General features: G+C 40.3%; 1 protein-coding gene across 2 annotated transcripts in view; it reads left to right on the forward strand.

Moving 5' to 3' along the window:
- The window catches only part of TCTN3 (tectonic family member 3), a 353,194-nt gene extending 333,276 nt beyond the window's left edge, over positions 1 to 19,918 (forward strand). For both annotated transcript variants that reach the window (XM_044086538.1, XM_044086537.1), the window contains one exon: positions 18,668 to 19,918. In XM_044086538.1, coding sequence (XP_043942473.1) covers positions 18,668 to 18,895 — 228 coding nt within the window. In that variant the 3' untranslated portion in view covers positions 18,896 to 19,918. The remainder of the gene's footprint in view (positions 1 to 18,667) is intronic.
- The last annotated feature ends 2,048 nt before the right edge of the window (positions 19,919 to 21,966 follow it).

Genomic DNA, 21,966 nt, shown 5'->3' on the forward strand with positions numbered 1-21,966 from the left:
TTAGAATTTTGTTATAGTTATTTAGAGTTTTCTTGTCTTGGAAGTAAATAACATGGGTAGATCTATGATACTTTGGAAGTATATAGATAGAAGTGGAGGTTATGTTTATGTGGTTGTGGGAGTTTACATGAGAAACTGATTGAGTTTGCTGGTGGGGGTGGTGATGTTCAGTAAGTGAATAATGTTCATAGGTGGTTAAGAGTATAGGGTATAGTTAGAGAAGCTAGAATAGTAGTTAAGAGTAATAGGTTTGTGTATTTAGTCTTCTGTATTGAGGCCATTAGGATGAGTAGGATAAGAGGTAGAGTAAGCTGACGGAAAGAGTATACTATAGGCTAATATAAAGGTGGCAGTAGGAGAGAAAGCTGTATAAAGATATCAAAAAGGATGATTAGAGTGGAGAGGGTAGGAAGAGGACATATAAGGTGTAAAGTTGCTTTAAAGAGTAGTAGGAAGTGGAGGTGGGGCACTTAATTAGCAGAAGTCACTGATAGGGTGATGAGGGGAAGGGGTGTGGTTGCAGAAGTATAAGGTAAGCTGCACTGGGGTGGGTGGGAATTGGAGGTAGGGTAGGGGAGTGGGGTGAGCCTGCAGGGCGAACAGAGCAGGAAGAGCCAAAGGGTGGAGGAGCTATTATTAACAATCAGAAACTGTAGCAACGGCTACAGCAAAAGGTAGGGTAGGCAAGCTCGTTTGCCTTACTAAATGAAAAGAAACAAAAGTACAGTGATCTGTGCAAGTGTGGAATAGGCAATAAAGGATGGGTTAACAGGTTAAGGGAACCAAGAGGGTCTAGTTATATAAGAAATCCACTAGAAAATTGTAGTATAATGTAAGAGTAGGCCTAAAAGCAAGTATGTAGCACCACCTAGTGGCGACAGGAGAAACTACAGGGATACCTACTTCACTGAAGGGAGTCTAAATGGGCAAATGGAAGAGATTAATAGGGAAAAAAGGAACCTAGTAAGAGATAGGGGTGGAAGCGGGCTGTGATCGGCTGCTTTCACGTGGAAGGCAGGAAAAACTCACTCAAGTTAAAAGGTAAATTGTAGTAAAATACTTAAATATTTTAGTTTAGTTTACATACACTGAGTCTTCCTTTTGATAAGACAGTAGGCAGTCTGAAAGGTATTTTGGGTGGTAGAGGCTTCTTCACTGGTTATCAGTAATGTCAAAGTGTGTGGTCTAAACTTTAATTTGTCCAGCAGCCATGTCCTACGAAGGTGACTGCCTTCCCAGATGATTTGTAAAGAGTCTCTTGTCCAACCTTCCCTTATGACTGTGAGTTCCACAACTAACACAATTCATCAACATCACTCTCTACCTTGCAGAAAACAAAGTGGATGCCAGTGGAGATTAGGGCTAATTTCTTACTCAGTAACCTCATCTTCAAACTAATGAATGCCCTCTACTTAAAAATAAGCCCTTTAATATAAACCCCACTAACAGTTTGAGAAGGCAGGAGAGCTTCCATTTGCAAAGACCTCCATTTAACTTAGCAGTCACAGAGAAAGCATTCAGTAAAGTTGTTACTAGCTTCCAGTATTTCACAAACTGCACCTTGCAAAGGGAAACAAGTGCAGCTATTCCACTCTATTATGTATAGACTTTTACAGGACTAGTACTGGTGTTACCATTTGGTTGCAAGTCAGCAACTCATTCTGGGACCGGTTTATATAATTTTGAAAATCTGTAAAACTTTTCTTCTGATGTCACTTTTCACTCATTCAACATGTGGGTTCTGATTACTCGGCTGCTTTTTTACAGCTTGTGGCTACTGCAAACTGTTGAACTCCTTCCTTACCCATAACGCTGTAGTCCCCCTCCATACATCATATCTCGTTTTCCACCTTTGTGTACGGACATGGTCGCCGTCAGCTCTCGAGCATTTAGTGAGTTATAAAAGTTTGGTATTATAACTTTCTCTTTTTCTGATGTGTTTTCTATTTTATACTTATTTAAATTTAGTCTTAGCTAACCTCCCTTATCCCTACGTGTTTCTTCGTAGCTTAATACCATTGTTGCTAGTTTTCCCCGACTTTTTCTCCTACCGTTATGGTAATTCTTTCTACCATTGTTGGTAGTTTTCTTTTCTAACCTTTTAAAAAAAACTTTCTGCCTTATTCTCCTTTACTAAATTTACAAATATAATGGGTGAAAAACCTTTGGATTTCAAAAAGTGTAAAGAGTGTGGGCACAAGATCCCTTTATCTGATGCCCACAACTCGTGTCTATTCTCTGGGCTCTGCCCATTTGAAAGTCCCTTGTGAAATGTGTAAATCTTTTAATCCTAGGGCTTTGGTTGACAGAAAGAATAAACGTATTTTGAAGTGAGTTCTTCCTACAACTTTTTCATTCACTGGCTAGAGCTCATCCCCCTAAGGCAGGCCAAAAAGAGTTGAGAAAATGACTACCAGAACCTTCTGGATCCTCCATTCCTTCTGATCTGACCAAAGAGCCAGCCCAAAAGATCTTGAAATGGGCAGGTCCAAAGGCCAAATCCTCCGATTTGACTGTTTCGGATACAAGGTCTGCCTGATTGGATCTGGTTCTTTAGGAGCCAAAAGAGCTCCCCTAGACCCGATATGTGTCCTCTCTAGACAGAGTATTCTCTTCCAGAGTACAGATGATTCCACTCCCACCCCAGCCCCAGATCTGCCATCTGGTTCCCATGTGTCTTTGTGTCATGAGCCTCATCAATCTACTCCACAGGGACAGCCAGCCCAAAGTCTCCAGGCCACCCTATAGGGTGTACTTGTATCTTCTGATACTTCTGTGGAGCATTCCATCGAAGAAGTTCCTAGGAAGAGAAAAGTGCATGAGGAAGCACTTAGACTCCCTTTAGGAGTCAATCACAGAAGATACCAATTTCAGTTAATGGGAAGGGTCCCCAAGATCACCACCCGATGATGTCTCCTTTGGAGACATTTTGGAGAGCCTTAAGCAAAGGGTTGATTGGTCTACTGATAACCCTTCTCAAGAGAAATCAGTATTCCTGGAGGCATTTGGGTCTGGCCTATCTACTTCCTCTATGACTCTGCCTGCCAGTGAGCTCATTGATTTGATCTCTTGACAGGTGTGGAAAGAACTCTATTCCATTGAGCTGATCTCTAAGAGACCAGGTAGAATCCTGGCACCACCAAAGGCAAAAGGATTCTGGAGCAAAAGAGTACCAGTAGATGTCATAGTCTTAGTGGTGGCTACAGAGAAAGAACTCGTGGAGCAGAGTTCATCTGTTCATCACCCTAACAGGGAGTCTAGTGCACTGGACAGATTTGGGAAGCGTGTTTATGCTTCAGTGACTTTTGCACTTAGATCACTGAATTATTTGGTGCAGTTCAGCACACTTCAGAGGGATTTGATTAAAGAACTCTTCAAATCCCTCTCATGAGCAATAATTGCTGAGGCATAGACTTCTGTTGCCTCACAGCTGGCTACGTTACAGTCCACTGCAAATTTATCCATGATGCTCATTTCACATGCAGCTAAAGATACCTCAAGGGTGGCTGGTTCAGTCATTTCCATTAGGGGACATGCCTGGTTGCACCTGTGTGATTTTGCAGAACCCTTCAAGTCCTCTTTCATCAGTGCACCTTTTGATGGGAAGTTCTTTGTTTGCCCCTAAAGTTAAAGACACTCTCTCCAGGTGTGAACAAGATGGTAAGACCCTGTCTGCAGTGGGCGTATGTTTTTCAACCCCTCAAAGATCCTTCTCTAGGAATTAATGAGGTGGTCAGAAAATGTTCAGAAAGTCCCAGGGTCCTTTCCATGATCCACATGGAGATAGTTCCCCCAGGGGCAGAGGGGGGGGAATTCTAATGGAAGATGCCTCCAACATGGCAGAGGAGGCCCGCAGAACCAGGGGTCTAGAGATTCCTTCAACGACAGACCCTACCAGTGCTCCTTTAAAGAGGCCTGATTGTTCACTTCTGGAGGCATCTGGAGGCAGTCAGAGGCCATCTGTCCCTGCACCAGAGAGCCTGGCTAGACATTACAGAAGATACATGGGTGCAGAATATTATTTCCATAGGTTATATAATTCCCTTTTCACTACCTCCTCTTTCAGAAGTAAACAGAGTTCCACCCAGTCAGAGGAAGGCAGCAGCTCTAAAAATAAAAAAGCTGCTAGCAAAGAGAGTCATCCAACAGGTCCCCAGACCAGAAAGAATCCGGAACTTACTCAAGATTCTTTTTAGTGGCAAACAAAACAGGGGAATGGAGACCAATTCTGGCTGTATCCCTGCCAAAAACCTTGAGGGCTCATTCAACTAGATCCATGGCAACCTGTTCAGTATTTCTATCCAGATATTCCATGGAAGATATGTGTGCTGCAGCTACTTGGGCTAGTTGTCATACTTTTATTACTCATAATAAAATTGATCTGGTCTCTCAGGGAAGAGCAGCCTTCAGCTCAACAGTACTTGGGAATATCCTTTCTAAGAGCCACCCAGGATTCAGGTAGCTGGGGACTCTGTCCTACATGTTGAGGACTGAATAAAAATTGACAACAGATAAAGAAATTATGTACTCACCATAATGTTCCATCTGTGTTCACCATTTTCATTCTTCCTCAACTCCCCTCCCTCCAAATACTGCGGGAACCAAAGTTCCTCTTTTTTGAGCTCCAGATAGTGATTTCTCATATTGTTATTTAGCAATAAAGAGCAGAAAACAAGCTCTGAGGTATGGAGGGGGCTAGAGCATTGTGGGAAAGCGAGAAGCTTGAGAGTTTACAGTATCCACTAGCTGTAAAAAGGAAGTGTCTGAGTTAGATCCTAGGATTGGATCTGAATCCACATGTTGAGGAAGAATGAAAATGGACAACACACATGGAAGGTTATGGTAAGTACATAACTTTTTTTTTTATTAGGGCTTATACTGGAAATAATTGTAATCACCACCAAGATCATATTTTCTTTTCACTCTGTTTCTCAGTGAATATTTTTCATAATGTTCAGATTTATTAGGCAAATTAAAGTTGTTTAGGGTAAATGAACTGCTGAGATAACTACGTATGTATCTGGTTCAGTACAGTGTATTATTTTCATCTGTTCTTGTTTATGTATGCACTCACTACTGTATATGTGTTGCTGCTGTTTGGCTTGGGTCATGACTGAAAACTGTATAGTGCTTAGAATCAGTTAATTTACCAGGTTAACAAAGAAGATAAATAAAATGCACTGACTCGGTGCCCTTCATTTTCATCACCTGCCTCTTATGTGTGTGGCTTACATCTTTAAGTTATGCCAAGCCCAGTTCCTGTTGTACTCTGCCCAATCACAACAGCATATACTAAAGCCATTGTAAATTATTGTCTTTATGTGCCCTAATGACTACTGCAGTTACTCATCACCCATAGCTTCACGTTTATGTTTAGCTCCCTCTCTTTATTGGACTATAGTAACTATGTCCTGTGATGGGCCTCCCTACCCCTCACCAGGAAAGAAAAGGTATATAGTTTTCATCATGATGGGCCTAGCAGAGCACTAAACTCTCTAAGCTGCCCCTTTACCTCCACCTGCTCATCTGTATCTATAGGATGTTTAGGTTAATCTAAGCCTTTTCTGCACCTTCACTACTTTGGGATTCAGACCCACTAATCCCATAATGAGACCATTGGGATTACCAGCATCAGGACTACAGGTATCAGAAATTCTTTCTCCTAAAAGCTTATACTTCTAAATACAGGATTAGTGTCATTGGTATTTCAGAATGTGGACTGAAATTAGGGCGCACAGTTCCTCTAGCCTTGTTATTCAGCTTCCAAGATGACATGTCATGTACTTTAGGAAAGAGACTTTCTTTCTAATTAGTAAAAACCTAAGCTGTAACCTCATTCTTTTTGCACAGTTAGATGCTGGCACAAACATTATCTGTGTTTCTTTAAAAACTCAGCAGTGGTATTTATAGTCTGCCTTCTCTTTCAGTACCCCAATAGCCCTATTCCTCACACTATGTGTCTTTAATTTGCAATGATGTATTAGATGTGTCTCAAGTCCTTTGTTTACCGACTTTGCTGAAATTATCAACTTCCCATGCAACTCATTATATAGCATGTAAATGATGCCATCCAGATTTGGACTGGGACTTAACAGAGCTGGCAAATGGTCTATTTGTTTTTATCTCATCAACAAAGTAAACACATTTTTTGATTGTTTTTTTTTTAGATAATATCTCCATAACTACAACTAGTTATTTTTTTCATTTTATATGGCCAGTCTTTGAAAATGTGTGTCTTCACCACTTACATAACCTACTTGTGTTGCAAAAGGCCTATTAATGTACCACGGTAGACAAATGGATAGAAGCACCTTTGGATGGTTCTCATGCAGCAAACTGATATGCACAGATTTAAACAGTCATCCTGTAAGGAATAAATATAGATGTAGAATTACTTCAGAAGAAAGTAGCAAGCATATTTATTTATTTGAATTTGTTAACTGAGGTAGAGCACTGATCACAAATATCCAGTTTCAGTCTCAGCAATAAAATTAATTTATACAACACAAGTGCAGTGACAATGTAATGAAATGTGTAAAACAAAGTATACGTAATAGTAATGTGACAATGAGGCAGGTATAGTTAAGTACCCAGTACGACAAATTCTTTACATTATACAGCTGATTGAAGCTGAAATAAGTCTATGCATTATAGAGAAATTATGTATTCTATATACAAAAAAGTCAAATCTTAAATGTGGTACACAGTTAAAGGAATATAGAGTAAGAAAGTTATTAGACAGTGACAGAAAGAATGTGATCTGCTTAGGTGATGTGGCCAAAGGCGTAACACTGTTATTTTTTCAGAAGATTAATTTTTAGTTGTGTCCAGAACATTGGGTATGATGATATTTCTTTGTGACAGGGGGAAATACATTTGCAGACTTTGCTGCCAAGAACAGGGAAGTGGTGAAGTTATTTTGGGACTGGTAGTAAGGGAGCTGAATGGTCATGATGCCTTAGGTTGTAGGATGGGAGTGGTTGCATTAGTTCTGCTAATGCGGGATGTTTGCTTATATATACGTTTGATTAGCTGGGAGCCTAACAGGGAGTCAGTTTGTTGCTTAACTGGGAACCATTTTGCTTTTTTTAGGGCTTTGCATATTCATTCTTAAGGAAGAGGGTGATGAACCTGCAGGTTGTAGTGTTTGACTGAATTTGTGTGGCATTTGTCTTTGGAGCAGATGCCACCAAGGGGAGGCTGTACTCCAGTTGAACGTGGAGGGTGCCTTTGTCAATGACTGATCAGCATGTTTGGGATAAAAATGGGGACAGTGTGTTGTCCCAGAACAGCAGCAAGTTAACCCATTTCTTGGTTTTGTTTAGACTCATAGTGAATCTTAAAGACTGGTCTAGACATAGACCCAAGTATTTAAAAATATTAGTGTTTCCTAAGTCAGTGTTCTGAGAATAAGTTTTGTGGAACTTCTGTTTGGTACCAGAAGCATGCTTTTTATGCTTTTGGATGTGTTGAGGGTTTTTTTGTTTTTAATTCATTGTATAAGGGACAGCAAATCAGGCTGAAGTTTTTTTTTGGGATGCTGCAAGGGACTGATCTGATCACAATAGAATCATGCCAGCTGCATAAAATAACAGAGAAAGGCAAAGAAGGTCAAGGGACTAAGAAAATAAGAGGGGCCAAGGATAGAGGCTTGTGGCCACATTTTGTGAGATCAGCTGAAGGAGAGTAAGTGAGGACTGGACTTTGACAGTACAGTAGGTAGTTTAAGAGAATTCAATGATCCACTAAAGAAAATGTTTTTGGAGTGGTCAGTAAAAATGGTGTCTGTTAGCCAACCTTTGCTCATTCCTAGAAGGATTTCATCTGAGAGTCTGTTGTTAATCGAAAGCCATGTTGTTTGTGTGAAAAAAATGTATTTGGTGATGTATTCAGTTAGTTGTGTATAGAGGATTTTTTTCTAGGATTTTTCCTAGGGTCGGGAGAATGGAAATTAGAAGTGGGTTAACTATGACAGTTTTTTACAGACTGAGGGCATTTTTTTGTGTGTCAAGCATAGATTCCATATATGTTTGAAGGTTGCACATTTAAGATCTTTGCAGTAGATGTCTGCTGTTTGATCCTGGGGGACTGTCTATATGTATTTGTTCAAGAAGCAGTTCATTGTTGTTGCTTCTGATATGTTTAAACTAAAACAGTGGAACGTAGGGAGAACAGTTGAAATATGGTACTGTTGGGTCTATATTAGAACATCGAAGTTTCACAACTTTGAATGTCCTAATATCGACCCCTATTCAGCGAATGCTGAAAATAGCGAAGCTGCAGAACACTGAATTTCTTCCTAGGGAAGGAATTTGGTTGGCCGTTCCTGTGGCTTTGCTATTGTCAACACTGTGGTGGAAAGTTACGGGTTGGGATCAGGTAAGTGTGCAATTGTATGGACGTGAGGGTTAGGGAGTGGGGTAGGTGAGTTAGGGTTAGGGCACGGATCAGGTAAGTGTGCGATTGTGTAGACGTGAGGGTTAGGGCGGGGTAGGTAAGTTAGAGTTAGGGAGTGGGAGAGGTGAGTGTGCGATAGTGACGGACCTTAAGGTTAGGGTTTGGGTTAAGGTAAGTGGATAGCTAGTGGTGTATGTACAGTTTAGTGTAGGGTTAGATGTAGGATTTTAGATGTGTGTGTGTGTATTGCTGTTTGTTTGGTGTGTTGTATGTATGTGTGTCGGAACAGGAAATTTTTTCCCTGGGAAAAAATTTGCTGTTCTGCATGTTCGATATTGTCAGCGTTCACTGAATAGGGGTCGATATTGGAACATTCGACGTTTTAAAAAGTCGATGTTCTAATATAGACCCGGTACTGTTAGATACTGATGGGAGACTGATGAATTAAGTAAGAAAGTCAGATGATGTAAACCTCGGTTTGGTATTTTCTTGAGCGGATGAGGTTGATCTAACTGTTAACTAAGAACCAAGTCAAATAGACAAACAAACTGACTGTTTGAATTGTTTAATGATAAACATTTCCTGTTTTTTTTATATAAGGAACTGATGCTGTAATTAGCTTTTATCTCTGATGAAGTCCTGTAATACTGTATGGGGACAAAAGTGCTCAGATTTTTTATTAAACAATTTTTTGCTTAGAGTTATGGCATCATTTTGAACTTCTTGAGTTCCTGATGTTCCTATGCTAATTCATTACTTGTATTCACTGGTACTGCAAGCGATGTTCATTCCTGGATACAAGGCACTTTTCTGTTTCAGTGTGTTAGCTGATTGACTTCTTTCCAGAACTATTTAGAAGTTTTGATTAGAGGGCTTTGTTTTGATTTCATAAGCTGACATTTATGGTGTGTTTTGCTAGGTTCTAGACTTTGCTCTGGCGAGATGGGCAGGGTTGGCTTTCCAGGTGTGCCAACCTTCATCTCAATTTTAAGAGTGATTTTAGTTCAGTGGTAAGTCGGTGTGTTTTTTTTTTATTAGGTTCAAAGGTGTGTACTATGCTAATGGCCCTGGAGCCTTTATAAGCCTAGCCCTTAGGATTACCATGGCATCGTGCCACCTGACCTTAGTTCCTAGTGCCTCTGTCGAGTAGAGCCACTAGAGTGATCCCAGGGGTGAATTTTCTATTTCCCATCTACTCATCAAGATTTCTATAGAAGAGGGCCAGTGAGGTTCTCTGCTTGACATGTGTGGGAAGTCTGTTCCATAGCATGGGTAGTCTCTGGGTTATGAATGTGTCCCTTCAGCATGTTCTGTTGATTCTGGTAATGAAGTTGAGGTCTCTGGAGCATGTGGTGTGGAGGGATTAGGATCTCTTTAGATGTAGCATTTCTAACAGAGCTGGGTCAGACATGGCTTTGTAAGTCAAGCAGAGATCGCCTCTATGTCGGCGATATGAGACGGAGAATACTTGGAGTTTTTTTGAGTCTGTCCATATAGGATAAGTGTTTTAAGGCCTAGAATACTCTTTGTGAGGTACTTTTGTGGCATCTCCAGTTGTTGCAGGTGTCTAGTGAGGTGCATGCCAAATGGGGCATTGTACTCGATGATTGGCGTAATGAGGGAAGAGTAGAGGGAAACAATGACCTCTTTCATCCTGGATACAAAACCCTTAGTAATGAAATGTGCCATATAGAAGGACTTTCTGTCCACAGCGGCAACGTGGTGGTCAAAAGAGAGGTTGCTATCGACTTGTGTTCCCAGATCTCTTATAACGCCTTCTGTGTTCAGTGAACTACCATCAATGTGGTAATTCAAGGGAACTGGGTTTTTCCCAAGGGGGATGATGACACATTTTTTGGCATTGAGCTTAAGGCCATGGTTCTGACACCAGTCATTGGTCTCATTGAGGCCTTTCTGTAGAATGTAGACATCACTTTAGGAGTTAATAATAGCTCCCAACTTGCAGTTGTCTGCAAACTTTGTCAGCCAGAGTCCCTTCATGTTGGCCTGGACTTCAGAGAAGTAGATACCAACAGGAGAGGACCCAGGACCGAACCCTGTGGGACTCCACTCGTGACTGGTCGGCAGTCTGATTTGGAGTCAGCTACTTTCACACTGTGGGTTCTATCTGTGAGCCAGTTTGCAACCCACCTTGTAATGTAGGGGTTGATCCCTAGCTTAGTGAGTTTTTCTTTGATTCCTGAATGGGAAATGGTATCAAAGGCCTTGGCCAGATCAAGGTAGGCTGTATGAACCACCTTGCCTTCATCCATAGCTCTGGTGACTGACTCAAAGAAGTAGACCAAGTTGAGCAGGCATGATCTACCCATCACAAAACCAAACTGTGTAGGATCCAGAGTTTGGAGATTCCCTATATCCTTGTTTATTAGGTCCATGATGATGTGTTCCATAGCTTTGCATTTCAGACTTGTCAGGCTAATGGGGCGATAATTCCCGGGTCTGTAGTCGCTCCTTCTTTGTAGAGAGGGATGACTGTAGCAGTGCGCCATTCAGTAGGAACAAAGCCTGAGGTGGGGATGTGATTGAACAGGGCACACAGGTGAGGTGCCAGTTCACTCTGTAGTTCTTGTAGAATACAGCCAGGGATATTGTCAGGTCCCATAGAAGCTGTATTCTTGGACTTGGACAGTGCTGTTTTAACCTGTGCAGCAGAAATACTGGATGCCTGGCAGTCTACTGGTATTGTGATTGGTCCTTTGGGGGGATAGAGGGGTAAAGTTAGCACTGAATCTGTCGGCCAGTATATTGGCAATATCTGTTGGTTTGGTATAGGAGGTACCATTTTTCAGTAGCTCAGAGCAAATCTGGGTATTGCCGTGGAGATTCTTTACATAACTATAGAAAGCCTTGTGGTTCTCTTTATTATCTGCTGCAATTCTGTTTTCATAGCTAGCTTTAGAGGATTTGATAAGGGATCTCAACCTTTTGTTGAGGCTGATAAGGGAGTTTTTCCAGTCTTGGGGACTTCACCTTATTCCGCATCAGTTTCCTCCTTCTGTTGTAGAGTTTTTTTATGGCAGGGGACCACCAGATTGGCTTCCTTTTTTTTGAGGAGAGTGTCTTGGTTCTATTGGGTATGGCGAGATCCATCTGTTTGTGTACGTCTTCATACGGGTCTATGTCAATTCTTCGAATGCTTAAAATGTCGAACGTTACATGGTCGAGACCAAATGTTCGACATTTCAAGTTTTCGAAGATTGACTTTTAACAGCGCCATACAGTTCAGAATGGAAGAATTTCCCTTTTCTGCACTGAAGTGCGGTCTCGGGGTTGGTATATGTAGGGTGGTGGGGGGTGCAGGGGGGCTTGCCCCTCTGCTCGCACTGTTAAGGTGTGTTTTTTTTTTTTTTTTTTTTTTATTATTTTATATTCGAACATCCAAATGCCATATGATCTTGACCATGTGGTATTCGACATTTTGGATGTTTGAATATTTAACATTGACCCGTTCATACAGTGCACTGGTGTATGATTTGGCGGTCATGCAACTATTCTCCATTTGCTTGGGTGCCATGAAGTTAGCCACCTTTGTTTTTAGGAGCCCAAAGTTAGCTTTGGAGAAGTTTTTCATGGTGGTTTACCCTTGTGGGGGGGGGGGGATTACCAAGGTGATTAGTCTGTGGTCGGATCTAACCAGGGAGGAGTTAACTATTGGTGTAGAGTTCTTCTACTGGTTTATATAATCTAGAAAGCAGAGATAATATGTGTCTTCTGTTTACTAGCATACTAATGGGCTAGCAAAAACAGAGTGGTTCTGTGCACATCAGTTTAAATGGATTGGTCTGGTGTGATTTGGCATATTGTTCGATATCACCAACAGCAGTTTTTTCCTTGCCTCCACTGGCCATGACATTTCTACTGTATTTGTTTGTCAGCCTTTGATTTACTTCCTAAGTTTGAATTTATGTACCCTACCAATTTAAGAAGAACCCTTCACAGCCTTCCCACTTATGACTGCCCAAATGCACATGAACTTCCATGCCAACTCTGTTCATCCTGGCAGAGATTTAATCTCTCCTGTCCTTACACATAACCTGTTATTCACACTGCTGATGCTTACTCAGATTTACAGAAACAGGCAGCAATGACAAATATTTCCATTTCATTCATTGTCATTGTGGCCCACCAGGGACTTAGACTGCAGTGAAAGGAAACACCTGACTTACGTTAGCCATGCACAGGATCAACATCTCAGAGTCTAAGCCTTATCCTTTATCTTTGAAGTTTTATATGGTAATGAATTTGTCCGGCAGTGGATCGGAATAAATTTTATTGCTTAAGTGTAGTTATGAATATTAAATTTGGCTAAACATGACAGGATGGCTGATGAATACAGTGTATCATGAAAATCTTTTAAACTGCAGGCATTTTAATCTCTTAGGTTAGAATTTCTAAGTCTTGTTTACTTTGGTGTGTTAAGCAGAGGCAAGCGTTTATTTTATACTGGTTGAAATGTGTGGTTGCTAAAGTTGTATTACTTATTTTTTGTTTATGTTTAAAATTTCTTTGTGATAAGCTGTATAAGGACGTAATGGCCAAAATTCCAAAAGACTTGCTCTCAGACTGACTTAGTCCAAAAGCAAGTCCTTTTGAATCTGGCCCCTCGGTGTAAGTCTGTTTATAGACAGGCCCTACACCGAAGTGTGTCACTTACACTGAGAGCAAGTCTTTCGGAATCCAGGCAGACTTACACTGGAGTAAGTCACTTACACCTAGAGGAAGTCTTTTGTACTTGGGCCCAGTGTCTTCTACCAGCTGTCAGCCAGTCTACCCTTGGTGGGGTATTAGCAGATACTGTCAGAACCATAGTTAACTGATCTGGTACCCGCTGCTCTAGGACCGTAACCGAATTAAAATGTGTAGACTGCTGTTTAGTTGTCTTTGTGAACTCCACCCTTATGGTTCTTCAGTTCAGTTATCATCTCCAGGTCTATGTAGATAGAAGACAATGGACTGCTCACTACTGCCATAGCTACTATCAGAGCTTCAGATCCCCACTGCTTACTGCTTTTACCTGGGGAAGATGCACTAACTTTTTGTAATGGCAGGGCTTGTTTTCCCCTCATTGGGTCCAGATGGCAATTTAATAAATTTAGCACTTTTTTTTTATACAGTTTCTGTCTGGATCAATGAATACTGAATCTGATGTTGGTCTTTTTCATCCGATTCAACAACTTGGTTATTGGATCTGACTGCATCCAGCCTTGGACTTTTTTCAGGAGCTTGGATTCAGGGCTCTGACTTTTCCCCTACCAATTCATGTGTTAAACCTATCTGTAAGGGACAAACCCAGAGTCATACATACCATTAAGTTTACTTTCGTGTTGTAGAAAAATAATGGAGATGGTGATATTGTCAGAATTGGAAAGGCTGGGACTTGAAAACATATGTCTGCATGCATAAGTTGAAAATAGATATTTTATCCCCCTTAACATGGTATTCTATAACAATATAATAACAGTTATGAATGAAAAATTGTCCTGTGAATTAATTTATATAGATTTAATTTCAACATTTGACAGGATCATACACAAAACACTGGTCAATAAATTAGATCAACTAGTTATTGGTGTACTCTTGATAAGATGGATAGTTGCATGGCTTACAAATAGGACATGGCAAGTATCTTACAGCAATGAGACAGGTTACAGTCAGGGTGTCCCAGAGGGCTGTATCCTAGGCCCATACATGTTTAGATTATATTTTTCAGATCATTTTCATCCAAGGTATTCTACAGTCTGAATGCAGATAACTTGAAATTGGGTAGACTGATTACATTGCATGTCTGTAAAAGACCTTAACTAAATTGACCATTTCGGCACAGAAGAATATGTCAATAAATACATCAAAAACTAAGTATATGAGATTTGTGAAACATAAATTGAAGGGTGAATACTTAATACAGCACACGGTGATTGAAACTATAGATTCATTTAAGGACATGGGTATATAGGTAGATCCAGCTTTGAGTTTTTCTAATCACATCAACCAACTGGTTAATGATAGTTATATAACTATAGATTGAATAAAAAGCTTTATAAAGTCTAAGAAATCAAAAATTATGACGTCATTGTAGTTACAATTGACCTAAACCTGAGTATGGAATAACAATATGGAAACCTTATGAGTAAACTGGAAAGAGTACAGCAGAAATATACCAAGGGCATCTGTTGATGTGAAAACTTTAAGTTATTATGAAAGATTAAAATATCTGAACTTCAGCAGTGTCTCATGTCTTTTTTTTTTTCTTACTTGTTACGTTATGTTTTGGGGCTTTTCCTCCCGGGCCTCTACTGAAAATGGGTCTTTGATCCATTGGACTTTCCCAGTCAACAAATGTCAATCAATAAGTAAATAATATTGATATTTAAGAGGAGCCCTTATTGAGGTGTATTGGGCATTTACAGTCAACTATCTCTGGGAATGTTAAGGGTTATCAAAATGTAGTGGAGAATCATCAGACAATCTATGTAGAATATTTTATGGGAATGAGAAGTGTACTAACTGGTTCTCTGAAAGAACAGCTGATGCATGGAATAGACTACCAAATTAAATTAAATCAAACTCTAGTTTATTTTTAACAACAGCTTGGACACTTATTATGGGAACAAATGTTTTGATATATTGACAAGCTAGAAAAGCATTAATGCCTGTGCTTGAAATATTTGTATGTATGATTCCCTCTGGTCCCCAGATTACCTCTGATCTCATCTCCCACTTGATCCTTCAAGACATGTGATTTGAGGGCTCTACTTTGGTAATGGATAAATACTTATTTTATTCTGTTTTCGCTGATTTTGTCAATAAGATCCCTGTCTTAACTCCTTCTTTTCTGTTTTTGACCTTTGGAATTATTTTGACTGTACCCTGACCTTTTTACAGAACTTGTTTTTCCTTTCCCATCTTCTCTGGCCTCAAAAAAAAATCTTTGCTATACTGTATTATATTACTGTTCATTTTTTTTGTATTGCTGGTTGCCTGATTTTAATTTTTCTTCTCTTCCAGCTAGGTATGATGTTTGATACTGCTTGTTGCACTGTTTTTTTTCTAGGCCAACATGTCTGACAAATGCACTGAATTTAAAAAGGTTCAGCTTATGAGCACAAGATCTCACCCCATGGCTATCTTTCTGTCCCTCTCCCTGTGTGTGCATTGTCTAGGGGTGCCACATTTAGACACAGATTATGAAGTTTGCACCTCTTTTGGGGCCAGTTCTTTACATAGCCAGTGTGACAAACTAGTTCTGAAGGGCCTTCTTCCAGCCCAAGCAGGAGGATCATCTCCATCCACTTCAGAAATGTTGTCTTCCTCTTCAAAAACGTTGGATAAGCCTAAGTAAAAGGGAAAGGGAAAATAAGCAGAATTCCACAATCTAGAAGCTTATCTCTGCATAAGATGGCTTGAGAGAGGTCCTTTATCAACCTTATCCCACAACAAGAATTATTCTGCTTCAATTTCACTAGTTCCTCAGGCAAAATATTAAATGAGAGTCTTGCAATGGACACTTTCTGTTCAATGGTCCTTGATGTCTCACCCACTACATGTACCAGTGTGTCTCACGCCAATATGCAGGAAACACATCAGTTGTTGGTTGACTGTTCTACATACCACGCCCAATAGCCACTGTAACCATGGACACTTGGGTGCTATTTTGAAGGGAAGATGGCTCAAGGTTTTTTGTCATCAACAGAGAATTTTCCACAATATTTTTTTGGAAATGAGGGTATTCCTCCTAGCATTGCAGGCTTTTCAAGGCACCCTCCCCAAGAGTGTTACCTGCATCCAGATGGACAACATGGTGGTAATCTGATATATCAACAAACAGGGAAGAACCCATTCTTGTCCATTGTGCTGGGAGCCATGAGTATGTGGCAGTGGGCAATGGCTTCCTGTCACACACTCATTGCAATGCACATCCCAGGCATTTCCAGTGTACTGGTGGGCAAACTGAGCAGGTCTATTCTTCTGCCTCAAAAGTCAGTGACAATGTTGATTTTCAGTCACTTGGGCCAACCTTGCTGCAATCTTTTTTAAACAGAAAATGCAGCAGTTACTTTGTGCTAATCTCTCCACAGGGAGAGGAATCGAGAAATACTGTAATCCACAATTGGTACTCTGGTCCACTTTACACATTTCCACCATTCTTCAGAAAGCCAGGATGTGCAAGGCCAAACTTATTCCCATTTCCCCCTTTTGCCCCTGTCAGGTTTGGTTTCCTTTTCTCTGAAACATCCACAGTGAGTACTGTTCCTGAGTCCAGACCTTCTGTATCACCCATCTGGCCAACCTCACTGAGACTTGAAAATCCTGAAATTTACAGCATGGCTTCTTCAGTGTTAATGATGGCCAGAGATGCCAGGCTCTCTCTTCCAGTCATTCAAATTTTATCATCCTTACAAAGGCCAAATACCAGGAAGGTTTACCTTAGCAAGTGGAAAAGATTTACCATATTGGCATGTTCAAGAGGTTTGGACCTGTTTTCAGCCCTCTTGCATCTATTTTAGATTTCTTGGCAGAGTTCTTTCATAAGGGCCCCAGTTTTTCAACTATCAAAGTCTAACTATAAGCCATTTTCAATTTCCATGTGGGACAGAACCAGACTTCTATTGCCTCCTTAAAAATTTTCAAGGCTATTTTGAAGGGAACTTTTATCCTAAGACTTCCAGTCAGGGATCCGGTTCCCCCTTAGGACATTACTGTCATGGTACAGGCTCTGACAAAGGCTTTCTATGAGCCTGGGTCTTCACTGGATCTAAAATTCTTTTCTTGGAAAACAATTTTTTTGTAGTCATTACATCTGCCAGGAGGATTTTGGAGTTACAAGTTCTGTCCTGCAAACCTCCATATCCTTTTTTAGGTAAAAGAATATCTTTTGTAAACTAATCCTCACTTCCTCCCAAAGGTGCTCTCTGAAGTAAACCTTAATCAGTTTACTAGTGTTTTTCCAAAGTTCTCAAATGAAGGGGAATTAAACCTTAAACTTGCCAGACATTACTCTTCAACTCAGGGTGTACCTACACCAGATGAAAGATATCAGAAAGTCTGACCTACTTTTTCTTTCCTTCTCAAAAGCTAAATTGGTTCTATAAGTCTCTAAAGCAATGTTATCCACATCGCTTTCTGACTGTATTGCCTTTGTTTATGGAACAGTGGGCTCAGTCTACTAGAGGAGTACCTCCCTTCACTGCCTTTTTAGGTAGGGTTCCCATTGATGAGGTGTGCTGCAGCTGTTTGGGCTATAGTTCATATCTTTGTGTCACATTATAAGTTGGATGTACAGTGCAGGTCCTGTACATCCTTTGGCGGCACCATACTCAGGAATATCCTTCCTTAAGACCACCTGGGTATTCAAACAGAGAATCTGGGCCAATTGTTGAATCAGATGAAAAAGGCAATGTTGTTTATGAAAGCTATGCACATAACGCTAGATCTATGTTACCTTGTTTCATCTGGTTCAACATCCATCCCTCCTTCTGTCGACCATCTTAAATTATCATTCTTGGACTCCTGGTGGTGGGACCTGACCAGGGGCCTTTTTTTTCTTGAACAGCGTTTTCTCTTTTACACGTCTCCTTGTTAGCTAAGTTGCCAGTTAGGCCTGTGTTCATTTTTTCTGTGAGAGAATTTATAAATATAAGCAGGCAAACTCAACATGAGGTAATTTGTGGACTGGGGGAATTATAGGTAGGGAGGAGTCAGAACCTTGGATCCAAGATCTTGAAAAAAGTGTCAAGGTTGCATTATGATAGTACATAACCTTTGATTCTGTGCAGCTAACTTCTACATTTCCTTCCAGACAGAATCATTAATGTTGTTTGTGTACTTCCATTTTAAGTGTGTTACTAAAATTGACACTGACCACACACATTTGTACTGTCCCTGACTTGACCTATTCAACACCCAAAAATAAAAGCTTTTTTTTTTTTTTTTTTTTTACAGTGAACACATATGTCTCAGACTTTAGTTGCTAACAGTTTTTAGCTGTATGTATAACTTTTGGATTTGTGTATTTCTACCTTTTGCACTGTAGAGGTTTTCGTTGGAAATTGCAGTTGTTTGAATCAGCCAAGTAAAAATTACCTTTTTGCTTCCCTTTCTTCTGGAAATTACTGGTAGGTAGAAGGATAACTGCTACTTTAAAGAGTAACAGGCAACTGACAGGATTATTTTTCTGTGTGTTCTTAAATGGCTTGAATAATGCAGTACAGTACAGCAATTTACAATCATGTATATTTATTTCCTTCAACAGTGTTGCAACGTGAGCACCTCTATGGTGACAACAGTTACGTTTTATGATACTACCATTCGTCCAGTGGCACCGCGAGGAGAGCCCCAAATCAACTGGCGATTTCCCTTTGACTTTTTCTTCCCCTTCAAAGCTGCCATCAGTGGTGTCAAAAGTCATCCTGCTTCAGAACTCTATATTGTAGTTCTCTGTTTATTCACTCTGAATCTTACTAGGATGTGGCACAGATGAAAACGGACTTTACATCTGGGAAAATTAAGCACATTAAAGGCAGAATAGGTTGTAGCTCAGGAATCATCATAGGCATCTCAACCAGCTGAAGTAATTCACATCACTACTGGAAAGGAAAGGTGCATCACTTAAGAATATTTTTCTTACTTGCTGTTTGCCTTAAAAGTGACAGATGCATCTCCTTCGAACTGAATGGTACTCAGGAGGATTGGTCTTCTAAAACTTCTTTTTTTGGATGATGAGACAAGGCAACTGATAAGTTTTCTGCAGTAAAACTGCCTTAGTATATTACAGCAGTACTACAACAATGGTAACTGAATTAACAGCTCTTGAATTTACAAGCAGCAAATGGTAGTTCAGATGGAATATGAAAGGAATACTAGAATAATGCTGACTGCAGGCAGCGTATTGGTAATTATTTTAATTATATAGTAAGTGCTAAGATTCTAGGAGGGGGATGAAACCGTAACAAAAAGTCTACTTTTTTTTTTTTTTTTTTTAAATGATGCAGCCCCAGAAAGCTACACAAGAGTGTTAAATATGTCTGCAAGGGATGTCACATACAAGCATGATGTGGAAAAATGTTGCTGAAATTTGTGTGTAGGGCAGGGATGCCAAATAAAAAACAGGAGGCATGGAAAAAATAGAAGCATATCACTGAACTCAATATTTGTGTAAGTGATCCTTTATGCACAGCAACAGCCATGCTAATGTGGAAAGGTGAACCTGAAATTCTTTGTTGTGGACAGCAGAAGGATGCTAATGTAGATACATGTCCTCATTTTTCTTTGGGGTAATGCTACAGAAGTAACTTTGTCCACAGCAGAAGCACACACAATTAGCTACACTAGACTGCACTCATAACAACTTCCCAGATTGAGAGTTCTAAAAATTTAGCTCCAGGGATTCTGACAACAAACTGAATGTTCCACATTACTGTCTTTCTCCACATACAAAATGTTTACTATAATACTTTGGATTCTGTAGTTATAACAATACAATAAATTATGTTTTTGTAAGAAAGACTGAACCTCCTTGTATGTTTGGGTAGATGTTTAAAAATGCATTTAATGACTGTACCTTATTGTCCTGTGGACAGTAGTCCTTTATAAATGGTCTTTTTTACTTTTAAAGCATAAGGAATACTGGCCTGATTTCTACAGTAGTTCTTTTCCTCCCCAGGCATCAAAACTGGTGTTGAATTAAAGCTGTGAACCTTCCATTTCCAATGAGGAACACCATTTCTCATAATGAGTAACAAATGGGAAAAATGTGGAACACCTCCTATCTGTTTACTAACAACTTCAACTAATAAGCTCACATGACAGATAAAATGTGTGTGCTACTTTATACTTATAAAATGTTCTCTTGATGAATTAATATGATTCAGTATTATATACCATGGATATTACTTAAAAAAAATCTTAACACTGAATTATGTGATTGATTTTTTCAGTGGGAGGCATGAACTTTTTAAAACTCAAAATGAGGTACACGTGAGAGGTATGATCCTAATGCTGAAGTAGGCTTGCTTCAGAAATCATTAAGACTGCTATGGAGGTTGCTTTCTGCATTTATGTGACAAATAAGTAGGTTGGACTGCTGTGATCTTTTTTCAGTCATGACTGGCTCCAGTAAGAGAATAAAAAATGTCTTTGGGACTTGTCAGTATTTAAAGTGGTTGGTCACTTGACATTTTTTCCATTTTGAAGTGATCAGTAAAAGCACTATTAAACCATAAGCACTACTTACTCTTATACTCTCTACGATTACCCTGTCCTCTATTGGTCCATCTTAAATTCAGTTTCCCTATTACTCTAGCATGTCCAAAGGTCAGTCAATGGTTTACTCTCCAGTCCAGCTGGTGAATCTGGGAATTTTGAGGCAATGTTACAACTGTCTCATGTACACAGACAACCCTGTCCTCCTTCAAACAGGTTCAAATATATGTGAGAGATGCAACTATTTAGCCAAACTGGAGGCTGAGCTCTCTCATCTCAAAACTGGTGTAACCAGTCAGGAGGAGAAGGTAACCTCGCACAACACAATTCCAGTATCACATAGTCCCACCACATCAGCGAACCAAACACATAAATACACAAAAACATACTCGGAGGCTCTAAATAAAAATCTACCTAAGCAACAGAGACCTCCAAAGCAGACATCCAAGAAAACGCTACCTCAAAACAAAACACACACAACACATAACCCACAAAGTCAGTGTGCCAAGCAGCCACAGCCCTTAAGGCTGAATAACACACCTGATACTCTTGTTATAGGTGACTCTATTGTCAGACACACTGACGTCCCGCTCACCAGGCTGAATAAAGAGAAGGTCACGGTGAGCTGCCTGTTGGGTGCTAGGATCCGAAACATAACGCAAGCACTCAGGTCACTCCAAAGCAAATACAAATATGACTCAGTCATTGTACATGCTGGTGTGAATGACCTGAGACGTACCTCCCTGGACTACATGAAAAGAGACATAGAGGAGCTCTCTGATCATGTAGCCCAGGCTGGTATGACCCTGACTTTGAGCAGCATCTTACCCTCACCTAGAATGATGCCACAGTACAAAGACAAAATTATTGATTTTAACAACTGGCTAAAATTTTGGTGTCATTCAAAGGGGATCCAGTGTCTGTCAGCCTGGGATGACATGCTCGACAAGCCATGTTGCTTCGCTAGGGACGGCTTGCACCTGTCACCACTGGGCTTTCGGATATTGGCAAAGGCTCTTGCCACCCCCATAGTGTCTTTTTTAGGCAAGGCTCAAAAGTCAAACCCACCCCCATAGACAGCACAAGGAACAAGAAACTAAGGGTAATGCTGCTAAACGCCAGAAGTCTTAACCTCAAGATGCATGCACTCGAAGCTCTCCTCAGTATGGAGAACATCGATATCTGTGCAGTGACAGAAACCTGGTTCAAGGCTCCAGAGAGCACCCCAGCACTACCAGGCTATACCTCATATCATGCTTTTCGCCCCAAAACCCGGACCGAACCACAAAAGGAGGGGAGTTTCCATATTTATCAAGGATATCCACACCTCCAGGTTAGTGGCATTGCACG

Source organism: Protopterus annectens, chromosome 10.part0 (genome assembly GCF_019279795.1).
Source record: "Protopterus annectens isolate FY-2018-M chromosome 10.part0, PAN1.0, whole genome shotgun sequence".
Taxonomy (NCBI): Eukaryota; Metazoa; Chordata; order Ceratodontiformes; family Protopteridae; genus Protopterus; species Protopterus annectens.